This window comes from Rhinolophus hipposideros, assembly GCF_964194185.1.
Source record: "Rhinolophus hipposideros genome assembly, chromosome: 18".
NCBI lineage: Eukaryota > Metazoa > Chordata > Mammalia > Chiroptera > Rhinolophidae > Rhinolophus > Rhinolophus hipposideros.
In genome coordinates, this window is record NC_138064.1 from 52,069,676 (window position 1) to 52,085,235 (window position 15,560).

The 15,560-nt window shown below is 39.9% G+C and overlaps 1 protein-coding gene across 8 annotated transcripts in view; it reads left to right on the forward strand.

The window, feature by feature from the left end:
• The window catches only part of STARD3NL (STARD3 N-terminal like), a 54,214-nt gene that overhangs the window by 25,591 nt on the left and 13,063 nt on the right, over positions 1 to 15,560 (forward strand). For all 8 annotated transcript variants that reach the window (XM_081079293.1, XM_081079294.1, XM_081079298.1 and 5 more), the window contains 5 exons: positions 5,623 to 5,905; positions 10,051 to 10,128; positions 12,762 to 12,839; positions 14,766 to 14,819; positions 14,932 to 15,049. In XM_081079293.1, the coding sequence (XP_080935419.1) occupies positions 5,681 to 5,905; positions 10,051 to 10,128; positions 12,762 to 12,839; positions 14,766 to 14,819; positions 14,932 to 15,049 (553 nt within the window). In that variant the 5' untranslated portion in view covers positions 5,623 to 5,680. The remainder of the gene's footprint in view (positions 1 to 5,622; positions 5,906 to 10,050; positions 10,129 to 12,761; positions 12,840 to 14,765; positions 14,820 to 14,931; positions 15,050 to 15,560) is intronic.

The window sequence follows — 15,560 nt, forward strand, 5'->3', positions numbered from 1 at the left end:
AGCCATGGGTGTGGGGGGTTCTAATAAGACTCGATATTCAAAACAGGCAGCAGGTCGTGTTTCACCTGCAGGTATAATTGTCAACCCTTGGTTTAGAACACTGATAGCTGTGCTGGATCGGAATGTTAATCAGCAAATATTCATTGCCTACTCTGTGGGTGGGGTACGCATCCCAGCTCTACTGCCTTTGGGCTTGTCCTTGAGACGCACTTTGGCCAATAGAATGTGCACAGAGATTTTAAATGTCTTTACCTGGTCTAGCTATTCTAATGTGCTCTTGCCAATTACCATGAAAAGAACATGCCCCAGGGAGTCCTGAGCCAAGGAGGAAGACAGACTTAGGGAGAAGACCTAGGCCCACCCAAGACAGTTTGAAGCCAAGTTCTACTGCCCACAGCCTGAGGCAGAGTTGTCCAGCTGAGCCCAGACTAGAGCAGCTGAACTTCAGACAGCCTGCAGACCTGTGAACTTGAGAATGGAGGTTGTTTTAAGCCATTGAGTTTGTGGGTAGTTTGCTAGTGCAGCCTCATTTTAGAAATAGTTTAATATTATTATAATACAATGGAGAATAATTAGCCATGTAGATAAAACAATAACCATATAAACCTTGTTTTCAAAAACCAAAACAACAAAATAGGATTCTCTTCTCACACAAACCTGAGAAAAAGATAAGGGGATGTTTGTCTTTATAATTCTTGACCCTAATTCTCATCCCCCATGCTTTCCCCATGGTTGGAACACATCTTGAATTATAGATTTAGGTTCCTCTGTGTACAGCTCATCAATACTTCACACCTTTAGATAGACATAACTTTCCTTAAGGCAACCCCAGAGAGGATCTCAGTACCAAGAACCGAATATTTGATACTTATGAAATTACGTCTGGGAAGATAGCCAAGCTCTTCCTCAGAAACAAATAGTTGTGGTCTCCTCAGTTCAGTAGAGAATTTTGAGATCCTGCTCTGTGCTAGTCTCTGTATTACATCTGGTAGATAGAATTTATTCAGCCAGCATTTGTTTTGTTCCTGCTGTGTGCCTCGTATAATCGTAGTTCCTGGGGGAATAAGGGTGTGTAAATAAAAATTCAGGGCCTTCAAGGAGCACACCAGCTAGCAGGAGAGACAGGCAAGTGGATAATCAAGGAACAGGTGGAAAGCAGTACCCTAAGTGGCATATCCAGTCCTAGGGGAGCTTGGAGGAGGTGCACTTGATCCTGTCTGTGGATTGGAATGTGGGGAGCAGTTCAGGGAAGTCTTCCTGAAGGAACTGATCCTTATACTGAATCTTTCTGAAAGACATGGTCAGGATGAAGCCCTATAATTGTAGAGTAGAAAGGGGTTTTAGGAAGTATTCTTCTTGTCACACATTAAAAGGAAGCTTTCTGACCCTCTTAGGATTTCCCTCTGTCCCAGAGAGATCAATCTGATAAAAGTCGAGCTGCTCAGAGCAATCTGTGCTTTGGGTAACTTTATTATTGAAGCTATGCAAGTATCTATGAATTCTAGCTAATTAGCAGTTATATGTAAGCGTGTGAAAAATGATATAACGATTCTTATTTTGCAAGGCAGGTATATACCATCATGTGATGTCAATTTTTAGTTTGAAATAGCCTCAGATTCCTAGGGTGTTTTGTTTTCTTGTCCTTTTTTATTCATGAGAAGTGGGCTCAGGGAAAGAGGAATGAGTGAGACTTAAGAAAATGATCTAATTATCTTGGGATTGATTTTCTTCCTAAACCAGTCCTGAGTTTGAATTGTGATTTTCTGTACAGTTTAGTGGATTTAAGTATTTCAGTTAATTTTTTTTCATATTTTTTTAAATTTATTTATTTATTAGTTTCAGGTGTACAAGACAAGGTAATATTCAGACGTTCATCATCTATATCCCTCACACTGTGAACCCCCCTCCCCCCACCCACTATCCCTCCGACCTCACACTGAACCATCACATTATATATATAAAATTATAGTTGGCATCCATTAATGTTTAGCTTCTGGTGTACAATGCCATGATCAGGTATCCACAGTATCCCTGAGGTGGTCTCCCAAATAGGACGCATGTCCATCGGATACCCAACAAAATCTTTACAACATTATAGAATACCTTCCCCAAATTAGTTTTCAAAAAAACCCTGAGGCCATCTTGTGGTTACCAGCTGCTTCCAAATCCCTTCACCTTTCCCCTTATCCCCAACCCCCCCACACACACCCATCTAACAACTCTCGGTTCAGTTAATTTTTAAATATAGTTGCTAATAGATTATTAAACTGACTTGAAAATATCTGAATTTCTTTTTCTTAATGTAGCATGTGTTTTTGCAGAAATATGTCTATTCATCCACATTCAATTTTTGAGAGTGTCTCAGCTATATTTTTGTACTCTGAAATGTGTATTTTATCACAGAAAATATATTGTTTACATTTATTTTTACTGATTGTTCCAGAATTAACTCTTGAAAGTGGCAGATAAGCCTAGTATTTTGTAGGCTTTGTTTTTAGAGCAACTGTTCTGGGGAATATGCCATTAGTATCCCTTCTATTAGGAAAGTATTGATCTCGAGACAGAAATTGTGTAAAAATAATTTCAATTTTTGGAACTTCATATTTTCTTTTACAAGACACTGACGTAGACTACTGTTGAGCTTTTCAAAATACTTTGCTGACTTTCTAACTCTGAGGAGGCAAATGGAGTGACCGAGATGCTGTTGAAAATGGTGGAAAGAGCATCATAAAATCCTGGGACATCTGTCCAGGATGCTAATAAAATTGCATTTGAATTTTAGTCCCTCCTATTGTAAATATATTATGTGCAAAATAACAAATTAGAAAAATATGGTAAAAGTAAAAAGGGGAGAAAATATAAATCTCATCAGATATAATCAGTGTTAATATCTGATATATTTCATAGATACATTTTTTTAAAAATTTGGTTTTTGATATTTTACAGAGTTGTGAACATACTATGTCTATGAGGTATGATCAAACAATATGGTGAATGTTTAAATAAAAATATTTATTACAGTAAAAGACACATTGCCACTAATACCCCTCACAATACTCCTGCTCACTTTGAACACACTTATCCCACCATTCTTGCCACTTTCTGAATCATTTCTGGAAGTCCTCTTTCGTGAGTGTCTTTGGTTGCACTATCATGGCTGCTTCGATGTCCTGAATCACTTTGACTTTGGGGAAAAGCCAGAAGCTGCCTGGTGCCAGATCCGGGAATAAGGTGGATGAGGACACACTGTAATGTTTTTATTTGACAGAAATTGCCGTACCAGAAGCAATGTGTGACATGGAGAGTTGTCACGATGGAGGATAATTTATGGCACACTTTAAAACACACCTTGTCTTAGCCATAGCTCACATCCGACTGACTGCACCGAACAAATTGAAACTTGACACACTATTACTAAGGTTTGACATGCCGCTTCCTGTATTGAATATCCCTGCCTTTCTGTTGGATGGCACTCGGCAGCAGCATTCACTATATTGTGTGATCACAACGGAAAGGCCCCGTGTCACACATTGCTTCTGGAACAGCAATTTGTGTCAAATAAAAACATTACAGTGTGTCCTCATCCACGTTATTCACTGGATTTGGCACCAGGCGACCACTGGCTCTTCCCCAAAGTCAAAATGATTCAGGACATGGAGGCAGCCACAACAGGGCAACTAAAGACACTCACGAAAGAGGACTTCTAGAACCACCGTAGAAAGTGGCAAGAACTATGGTCTTAGTGTGTTTGAAGTGAGGGGGCGTATTTTGAGGGGGATTAATGGCGATGTGTCTTTTACTGTAATACATTTATTTAAACGTTCACCATATGTTTTGGTCATACCTCATCTGTGTGTGTATTCCATTTAGTATCTAGATTTTAATCTAGTTACCATTATAATAAGCATTTTTCAAGTTATTATAAATGCTATGTAAGTATTTTAATGATTGTGCTATGACTATTCCATGATTTATCTAATTATTATCATAGTTAGATATTTAGTCTGTTTTTTAATTGAGATTATTATAGATATATTATGATAGTCTTATTAAATAGAGATTTTTATTGAAAGATAACACGTATACAATTCATGTATGTGTACATGTACGTAAGTGTACAGCATTTGAGTTTTTCACAAGTCAACACACCACTGAAACTACGGCCTATGTCAATAAATTTTTACTAAGTGAGCACAGCCATGTTAGCACTTATGAGTCCAAGAAATAGACCTTGACCAAGTTTGTTCCTGTAGTCATTCTTCCTCTTGCTCAAAGGTCATCACTAACCTGGCCACTAAGACATAGATCATATTTTGCCTTGAAGGTCTGCATTTACTTTCCTTTAGATTTCCCTACACAGGGTTACTAGATCAAGAAGTATGAATGTTTTAAATTATCTTAGTTCATATAACTAAATTGCTTTCAAAGTGTTATGTGATTTTATTACCACATTTTATTACCACATTGTATGAAAAGGCGTAAATGACTTCTGTTCCTGAGTGTGGGAAGGGAGAGAAATGAGGACCAAGTATAAAGAGACAAGAGTTCTGGACTGTGAATAGGACCAAGTGGAATCTTATTACTTTAGGGAAATTCCAGCAATATTTAGAAATTTTATTTTACCCACCTTGAAAATCTTCTTTATCTGGACATTGCCAGTCATAATGGTAGAAAGAAAAGAGAGCATGAACCATGCACTCTGGTTCTTAAGATGTGGACGCAAGTGACACACAAACTCTGCCCACATTACGGTGGTCAAAGAAAGGCACATGAGTTCAGTCGAGTTGGGAATATATTAATATAATCGTCCCATAGGGAAAGGCACTACAGGGAGGGAAACTGGAATATTTGGCAAACAAAAATACCATCTACCGTACTCTATTTGATAACTGCTTCACCCATGAGGATTTCAGTTCATTTAGATCACTCAATCTTTTTTTCTGTAGAAGCACATCCTGGCCTTGGAGGAGGAGGTCCTGCATCTCCACATAGGACTGTAACTGCTGTAATATTAGTGGGCCACTTGGGGGTTGCCGAACTTTTTGCAGTGTGCATATTTATTTTCTAAGAAGAGGCCCAGAGACATGGTTACTCATTAAGTGGTGATAGAGAAATGTGAAATTTGGTTTATTAGACTCCTTTAGTGAAAGCAATTCTTCTTTAGGAAATAAATTTTTTATAGCTAGTTTACATGTTCTGGTTACACACTCTCTGGGAAGGTATTCAGTAAATGTTTTCCTAGTCCATGTAATGACACTTACAGAATTTAGAGGTTTTCCCCCTGGCACAGCAAGAGAACTGGCATGGCTGGTTCACCAAGAGGCTTGCTCCAGGTTCCAGGCACACCTTTCTGTTGTGGTAAACGTCCAGTCTTTGTCCTTTACTACTGCAAGTTTGCATTCTTCTTTACTGCCATTCTTTTCCATAATAGCTATTTTGGAGTATCGATTGATAACATCAAGAATTTATTCTCATTTCACTTTCTCCTTATGGCTCCATCAAGACATAAATGATTTCAGTTTAGATACTGGTGCTCAGAGAAACAGTTGCACGGTGGTGGGGGTAGCACTGTGGTGTTAGGTGAGCTCTGATTTAACATGGTGTCTCTTTTATTCCCCAAAGATCTCTTCTGTCTAGGCATGGTGAAGTTGGAGAAAGGCTCCTTTAACCCCTCTCCAGGATGAACCCCCTGCCAGAAGACATGGAGAACGCTCTCACAGGGAGCCAGAGCTCTCATGCTTCTTTGCGTGACATCCATTCCATCAACCCTACACACCTCATGGCCAGGATTGAGTCCTATGAAGGAAGGGAAAAGAAAGGCATATCTGATGTCAGGAGGACTTTCTGTTTGTTTGTCACCTTTGACCTCTTATTTGTAACATTACTGTGGATAATAGAGTTAAATGTAAGTGTTTTTTCCTATGACTTTATAAGAATTGTTTCCAGAGACAAAATATAATTTTCCCCCTCTCTCTCTCTCTCTGTCTCTCTCTGTCTGTCTCTCTCTCTCTCTCTCTCTCTCTCTCTCTCTCTCTCTCTCTCTCTCTCTCTCTCTCGTTTTCTTTCATCTGTCTATCATTTCTGACTCATTCAGTGAATTTTGTTTTTTGTCCAAATGAGGCAGCATTGGTCTCCAGCTAATTTGGACATCTCTTGTTCTTTACTGTTATTTTTCAAAACAAACCTGATTAATTTAAAACTCACTTTGGGATTTTGAAATGTGAATTCATGGTGTTTTACTCTATAACAGGAGTTGGCAAACTACAGCCTGGGGCCAAATTCAGCTGGCCTGTTTTTATAAATAAAGTTTTATTGGAATACAGCCCTGCCCATCTGTTTAGATATTACCTGAGGCTGGCTTTTGTGCCGAGGAATTGAGTAGTTCTGAGAGTCCGCTGGCCCACAAAGGCAGAAATATTTATTCCCTGGCCTTTATCAGAAAATGATTGCTGACCCTTGCTCTAAAAGATGGAGCATGCTCCTGGAATATGTTTCAGATGTCGTATCTACTTTTCTGATTCCCATATTTAAGATTCTGCATGTATTCTTTATGTTTTTTGCAAAGAGTTTATTCATATTTCATCAAAAAATGTCTGAGGCATTTGGAGCTTTGTCTATAATATTTTGTTAGGGTTATGCAGTGATGATGGCCAAATAATTGTCTAGACCAGTGCAGTCCAATAAAAATATAATGCAAACCTCATATGTAATTTTAAGTTTTCTAGTTGCTACATTTATTTAATAAAAGTAAAAGTAAACAGGCAAAATGTGTTTTAACAATATATTTTATTTAATCCAATATATCTGTTTTCTCCCAAAACTTTGGTTCTGACTGTTTACATCCCTTACCAACAAATAGGTAAACCCTTCCAGTATGCTTTCCTCCCAGGCAAAAGTCTGCTCCCTTCATTTTCAACAGTTCATTTGTTTATTTACTAAGGCCTATGTAGTAATAGTTATTAGCTGTTGTTTATTATTAAGAGGTTGCTCTTTGCTAGGCAGTGCTAGGTGCTTTATAAGAAATTTATTAAAATAGAAAAAATGTGAAAAGATGCTGAGATTTCTGTTTGGAAATGATTTTTAATTTTGCCTTTTATAGAGTCAACATCTTAATCTAAACTATAATATTCTAACAGCAATTTGCATTTAGACTCTTAGTAATTAGGGTCATCGGACTCCTTTAATTTCATCGTGAATCCTAATAGAGGAATGAAACTCTTTGTGAAAGTAGGTGTGTACATCAGAAAATGAGACTGTCCCAGAAGTGCAGTAATCTGCCACATGCATCTACGACTAGGTTTCTGTTTACAGATTTCCCTTCTGTTAATGTAGCACTTATTTTTGTTTAAAACCGAGCAAGCCAGTGATATGACACAATAATTTAGAGCGTCTCTTTTTACTATTTATTACCCACATGGACACATTAAAGAAAATATTTAAATTAATGTGTAGTTTAAAGGACCAATACATTTTCAGAACTAATAGCTGTGTATTGACAGATGAAAAAGAAATTCATCTTTTAATAGGAAAGCAGAGCAGCAGTTTTAAGGGAGCACATTTAAAAATTATTTTAGTGACAGATAAAATCAAGAAATTTTTTGATTTGCCACTCATATCACTACATGCTTTTAAGTGAGGAAAGCCATGGGGTGGAGCTGCGGTGGGGTTCACGAGACCACACTTCTCACTCCCCTCCTGTTTTATTACTTCAAGCAAGTTGAACTGGAGGTGAAGTGCACTGTCCTCTGTTCTTGTTCATCAGAAGGGACCTGCTTACACCTGTGGGATGTGGTACAGATGAAAAATCACCAGGCCTAGCAATTAAGAAACGTGTTTTTATCCTGATTTTCCACTGACTGACAGTTTCCCCAATTATAAAATTAAAAGATGGTACACAGCATATGATCTTTGAGATAGTGCATCGTGACTTCTTTAGCAAGGTGTATTTTGTAAATACTCAGTTTCTAGTTCTATTGGTTTCGAATTGTCAATCCTGACCTGGGTTTTTCACTACACACTGACTGTTTTGTTGTCTGTTTCTGTAAATCTCTAATCACTCAAATCCAATTTTTTTCACACGTCTATACATTTACTAAGTGCCAGAGTATAGGCTTCTGATTCAGGTGTCACAAGCTCTACAAAAAAACTATATGAGATGCGTTCTGACTTAGCCACTTTTCCTCCTTGCTCCAGGGAGCTGACTGGCACCATCCCAGCCTGGAGTGTAGGGACTGGGGAGCCTAGAGAAGCCGAGTGCCGCCATGGTTCATTTTCCTTCTAGAAGACCTTAGGGTAGCTGACTTCTTTGGGGCCTGCTGAAGGGGTGGCTCTGATTCTGTCTAGGGCTTCCTGGTACACCCTTGAGTAAACTTGATTTCCTGCATTGATCTGGAATTTACCGTGGCTAGAGATTCCTGAGACTCTATTTCTCTCCAACTCTTTTCCACCCAGGTTCTTTAGGCTAAAATGGACAGGGATCAAAGAGACAGTAGAAAGGAAGATGTTTCCTGTTTTAGCTTTTGACACTTTGAGATTATGGTTTAAAAAAAAAGGCCTGTATCATTGCTTATTGCCTGGTGTATTATTTTCTGACTGGTTTACTAGAAAGTGTCAGAATGCTTCTCATCTGACCTAGGGCTGTCACGACTAGCTCTGCAGCTTATGCAAGCCATTTACATTTTTCTGGGCCTGGGTTTCTTAGTCAGTTAGCAGAACTAATACCTGTCCTGCTTTCCTTCTGAATTCTTGTGAAGATCAAATGAAAAGATATATATACAGCAGCCTCTTGGCAATGACAAAGCTCTTCACAGTGATAGGTTATGTAATTTATTAACTGAAATAAATTTTACCTTGGAAGAGAGAGAAAATGTTGGTTATTGTTCTCTCACTATTGTTACATTTATGTTTCAGGTAGTTATTTTCCTTCTGATTCTGATTTTATTGCCTCACTCTCACTATGTTCTATAGTTAAACTGTGATAACCAATGATAACAGAAATTCAGATTAGGAGGAGGTCAGTGGGTTGGAATTCTCTGAGGAGTAAGTGGAGAAGACGGACTGTGAATGGGGTATGGAAGGACAGGTGGAATTTGGGATAGAAGGATGATCTGGGATTGGACTGGGGAGCAATAGGGGAACGGTTTAGAGATCAAGGTGAGCAGAAGAACTGAGGAGGAGTGCGTGCTTACGTGTACTTTGGAGGGGACAGAGGCAGAGAAAATACTAGCGTGGCTAAAAAGAAGGTGCCTATAGGAAATGAAATTGCATAGGTAAGCTGATTCTAGAGCATTGAAATTCTTAAAAGCTATATAGAGGTGTTGGACTTACCGCAATAGTAAGTAAGCGCTTACAGGTACTGGAGCAGATTGGCAAACAGTTTTGAGATCTTCCAGAAGTTAGTTCTCGCATTCTACATCATGACCTACCTGCCGTGTCCAGTTCGATGTCTAGCTAACGTGCTCTCTCCGCAACACGTACACCCCTGCTTCCCCCTCTTCTTTATCAGTAAACAATATCCAGATACTCAGGCCCAAAATGAAGTCTTGTCCTTGATTGATTTGCTTGTTTGTTTTGTATTTCTCACACCCCATATCCAGTCTTAAAGTAGGTTCTGCCAAATCTACTTCTAAGACCTAAAACAGTGGAGAGTAATCAGAAAGTCAGGGAAGCCCTGGATAAATATGAATTGTCTTCTTTAAAAATACATTTGTAGGATTTTATGCTTGGGCTAAATATTTTCCTCTTCTAAGAAAGTTCGAAGGCTGTCTTAGAAGAGGAAAAAAAAACCAGTTTTCTTATTTAACATTTTAGTTTGCCAAAACTACAAACTGTTTTTCCATGATACATTTATATTTGTTGAATGAATGAACTTAGAATTCCAAGTGGGAAATGCTATTCAGCATTTTTCTATTAGAAGTATGAGGGTTCGTCTATATTTTAGCATTTCTAGGATCTAAGAACATAGGCAGAAAAGTATACAAAAACTTGGATGTTCTCATATTTGTTTCACACGTAAATCTTCTCGTTTTTGCTTCTTACTCTCCTTCTTAGGTGAATGGAGGCATTGAGAACACATTAGAGAAGGAGGTGGTGCAGTATGACTTCTACTCTTCTTATTTTGATATATTTGTAAGTATTTTCCGTTTTATATTTCATTTTAAATATAATGAAACTAACCAAATGGCAAATTTCCTCTCAGGAGACCTCAAATTCTATGCAGGTGTGTTTGTTCCGTCGCTTGAACACTGTCTTTCCTCTTTCCCTTAGTTACTGGCCCATTTTGTGCTATCTTTCTCGCTTTCTAAAGAATTGCCTGGTTATCTCTGAGGGGAGAGGGAAGGAGAATTAATAGGAGATAAAAGAGGGCAGCAGAAGGTGCCAATCTGATTTTCTTGGAGAAAAGCGTTTATTCTTTCAAATGGCTGAGATAGAAGCCTAGTCACTGAAAGGAAAATTTACCCAATAATATGACGAAAATGCCATTCCTTTTCTGCCTTGAGATAGGTTAGAATTTATTGTTAATAATTCTGTTTTATTTTTCCATAATAGAATTTGAGGAAAGTTATATGTTGGTAATCTGGGGCAAAATTAGTTAGTTATAGAATTACATCGATGCAATTATCTGTAGATGAAGCATTTGCTTTATTCAAATGAATGCTTGTAGTGTCTTTCTAGGATGTGCTGACTTTGGGTTTGATACATCTCCATGATATCTCTTTATATTTTATAGTGTAAGTAAATCAGATTCTAACATTGCGTTAGACACAGCATAGGCAATCAAAATTCACAGTGAATGCCCTCACATTCATTTTAACTACATTTTCACTCGCTTTAAAGATGGTATGCACAATGGTGATAAGCAGGACCCTTAAAGTCAGAAAAACGTGGTTTGATTCACAACACTGTTTCTAATTGTATATCTTTGAATGGATTAGGTCTAAATTCTAGTTTCTTCATATGTAAAATGAAGTCATCATCATTCTGGAAAGTAAATGAAATAATAATACATGGAAGACACTTAGCCCAATGATAGGTACATCCTAGAAGATCAGAAAACCACCTGCAATTACTATTATCACCATCATCATTTTGGTTGAAATTTTTAATGATTATATTTTCTAGTGGTTTTCAAAGTACTCTTAAAAATCTTGTTTTGTTTCTGAAGGGGCCTGCAGTAGTCGGTAAGGGGAAAGACATGCAATTCCCAATAAGCAGAGCTCAGGGTTCTTTGAAATCACCCCCTTGCAACCTAAATAGTTCCATTTTTATCTGTACAGTATGTTAGGGTTCTATACAGTATGTTGAAAAAGTGTTTGGTTGCTATAGTATATTGGGAAAACCACTAATAGAATTTACTCCCCTTATTTTTCCAAATGAACAAATGAGTTCCATGTTTACACCTCCCCTAGGTCATTGAAGTTGGGGGCAGAACATGTTGCCCCCCAAATCTCTAGGTATTTCTTTCTTCTGAAACTATTGATACATCCATCAATAACAAAATTGATTTCTCCTTTTTTCTCTTACTTCCCTTGCTGAGTTTATCTTAAAATAGCTGGAGCCAGGATTGCCAGGAAGCAATATTAATCCACTTGTGAGATCTCCATGGGTTTTCTGTACTCCATGCTTAGGGTGTTAATGGTACTGGGCAAATAGACGGGGCCCGTTAGCTCTGATTGGAAAGACTGTCAGTCACGGTCTAAGAAATGGACAAAGCCTCTAGGAACCTTTGGCGTCTGGGAGACTTCAAGATATAGGGGTAAAGAATTATACTCTTGCCAAGTCCAAAACTCAGAGAGACAGTTGGAATAATGGTTAGCAGATTGTTGGAAAACACATTTTTGGTGAAAGCAACAAATTAAAAACAAATATAACCTGCAAACTTCATTCCCACAAAAGGATCTTAAGTGAGGTTATCTGGTCCATGACAGTAAAAAAGTTGTCAGCCTTCAGCCTTTCGGCAGTTTTGAATAGTGAGGAACTTTGGGCAGACTCCTACCCTGAGCCCCAAGAGTCAGAATAAGTATATTTCCTAAGTAAAGTAGTAAATTTTTATTCTGTTTATTCCTTAGTCCATAAGGAAGACAGCTAAGACAGCTGTCTTATACTACTAAGACAGCTGTGTTATACTGGCCAAGAGCCTGGTCTTTGGAGTCCAGTTACCTGGATTCACATCCTGGCTAGCTTCTTCAACTAAGGAGTTAGGAGGCCTTGGACAATTTTTCTATCCATCTTACGTGTATAGTAGGATTAATGATAGTAGTTGACTCACGTGGCTGTTGGGGTGGGGATTATGTAAAATGGTTTCACAGAAGTTCCAGAATCACACTCAGTAATCAGATGGTAGCTACTGGGATAGGCGGAACTCTGCCAATACCCCAGGCACCCAGAGATTGACATGGGGACTTGACTAAGAACCTGGTGTCTTCTAAAAGTCAGCTTTTGTACCTGGAGTAGAAAAGTCAACTTTCAGAACATTTTCTCCATCTTAAAAGTATATCAGAAATATGTGGACTCAAATGGAAAGGAATAACGAACATTTAATTACATGTTCTTTTGTTGAGAATAGAAAGTTAATTTGAATCTTTATTTGGGTGGTATTACATCAATTCCAGAGCAGGGATCTCAAATGCTATCTGTAGACCAATGCTTTCTGTGGCAGTCTAGCTAATCAGAATCATGAACACACTTTGATGGGTTCTTTATAAAACCACATTACTTTACTTTTGTATATATTTTTAAGAATTTGTCTTTTTTTTATATAGCTCTTGGCAGTTTTTCGATTCAAAGTGTTAATACTTGCATATGCTGTATGCAGACTGCGCCACTGGTGGGCAATAGCGGTGAGTATACGTGGATGAAAGGTCCGTCTCCTCCAGTGCGGGTCACCAGGGCCTGCTCACGACAGGGCTGAGCTGGGGAAGAGGCAGTTTTCATCCGGGCTGAATCTGAGTTTTTCCTGAGCCCCCTTCCTCCACGCTCCAGTGGGTTTAGGACTCCAGTGCTGCTTCTCAGTGGTGATGAGTAACTAGCTTTGTCTATGTGGACAGTGATCAGGTGAGAAATCAAGAGGCCCCACAGGATCACTGGCCAAGCAGCTGCCCCCCCCCTGCCTCCTTTGCTTTGAGAGATGAGCTCAGTGCCTCTGTCACAAAGATATATGGAGAAGTTCCTGTTGATTGAAACTGCTTGGTGATTTTTCCTGACTGGCTCTGCTTACTCTGATAATTGTCACCCTCCCTGTGTTAATCCCCTCCCTCCAGTCTTAAATGGACAAGCTCTCCTGTTCCTTCCCTTGTTGTCTTTAGGCTTTAAGCAGTGGCCTGTGTTCTAATCTGTTTCCTTTCCTTTAGCGTAGAGCTTTGTTTGGCACATGCCATTCACCCACAACAATTATTAATTGGCTGAAAGAAGAATTATAAGCAGTGGTGCCTGAATTGTTTTTGCCATTTCCACAAGGTCTGCACAGTCACATTTTGAGAGCTCTAATAAGGCACGTGGGGCACTGAGCTCCTTCCTCAGGCTGGAGAGAACTGCTTAGGGGTAACCTGCGGGCCTGCTTTTGGAATGAGTCCCTGGTCTGCGTGTGGGCCTGTGCGGGCTTGTCCAGCTGGGGATGTAGTTGAGCATCCACAGAATCACAGGGCTGCTGTCAGACGTCTGTTGAGCCCCACGCTCACGTTTCGTGGATGTAGGCTGACAGATTTAGTCAGGCTTGACTCGCTTTCCTGAATACACTTTGCCAATCCTAAATAGCTGTGATGATTGTCCCTTCCTAATTTTTTACAACAGTCCCTATTTGGGACCTCCTATTCCAGTCTGCGTAATGTACATTGGTATTTTTCAGACCATCTGTCTCAATGTTTGTTTCAGAAAAGTGGTTGACACTCAGCGATAGTCTTAAAGAAGTGTCTCTGGTATCTGATTGTAAATGATCAAAGGGACAGGTCAGATTTAGCACATTCATTTCATTGCTTCTCATTTTTACTTTTAAAAACATTTGTAGAGAGAAGCCAGGGAGTTAGAGAGAGGAGTCCACTGGTACCCAAAATGCACTTAGTGTCAGCCTGTAAAGTTAATTAGTATCAGAATATAAAATGCCTCCTCTCCCAGGTGGCTTACCCTGGCTGGTGTGTGTGTGTGTGTGTGTGTGTGTGAGTGCGCGCGTGCGTGCGTGCGTGCGTGCGTGCGTGCGTGTGTGTGTGTGTGTGTGTGTTGGTTGTGTTTTGCTAACAAACACTGATTCTGCAACTTTATTAATACTTACTGAGCATGACACCTGATGTACCCTGACCTCCATTCTGTCAGTCAAGGCTACGGTTGGCATTCACTTTGGTTGGGTTTCATATTACTACACATCTTAGGTGGTGGAGGGAGTGACAAGGACAAGGTCCTGCGGGATTGTCTCTGGGCTTCCCAACCCCTAGGGGGAGCCCTGCCTCTGTATTTCACTGTCCTTTCTGTGGTGATAGTGTCTTTGGATGTTGTACCATCAGGTGGACAAAACTTATTTACCCAGCGCACCAGTGTGCTAAAACACTGGTGAAAAGACACCACGAGCAGCCAGTCAGGGATTGTGTGCCACATAGAAGCCCACTTCTCCCCAGTCTGGGGTTAGGGGGCAGAGATGGAGTGATGTGGGAAGTGTCAGGCTGGGCAGTGCTTTTCAGGCATTATGTGCTTCCAGCCCCGATGGGTCTCTTGTGGGAGGAAGGTGTCTTCACACTAAAAACGTCTAATTAGAGTGGTGCTGAATTACTGTCTTTCAGTTGACGACATCAGTGACCAGTGCCTTTTTACTAGCGAAAGTGATCCTCTCAAAGGTATGGCCTACCACTTTTTCTGAACAATACTGTCTACAAGGAGGAAACCTCGCTTTCCAGTGGGAGCCATGGTAACTGTATTTCCCTCTCCTGGTCACATCTGTTCTTCCAGCTTTTCTCTCAAGGGGCTTTTGGCTACGTACTGCCCATCATTTCATTCATCCTCGCCTGGATTGAGACATGGTTCCTGGATTTCAAAGTGTTACCTCAAGAGGCAGAGGAAGAAAACCGTAAGTCGCTGTCAGAGTTAGAGGCTGGCTAGGTGCCGAGCTGGAAGGAAGAGCTGTAGATGTGATTGAATGTTGCCATGCGCCGGTGGAGCCAGGCAGAGCAGCTGTCTCCATTCTGTAGTGAGAATAGCAGCCATGCTGAGAAGGGTGGGATGAAAGCACAGTGACAGAATGTGGCTGTGCTGTCCAGGTGTTAGACCAGGCTTCCCTAGAAACATGAACACTGATGAAAAAGGCAGTCAGACAACGAAAGTAGCCAACACCTCTTCCTCCTCAGACACGGTGACCTTTTCTCCCTATTAATAATAGTCACAGGACACTAAGCATTTTGTGCATCTAAAAGGAACTCTGTTGTTCAGGGACAGACAAATGTAAAACAGTTTTAGATGAACTGAGTCAGCAGTTCTTCAAAGTGTCACGTGGCTCTCCAGGCAGCAAGGGGTGGCTTTGAATCTTTGAATGGGTTGGGTTAGAACAGTGGGGTGCCTACAGTAGTGCTGGGGGTTAATGA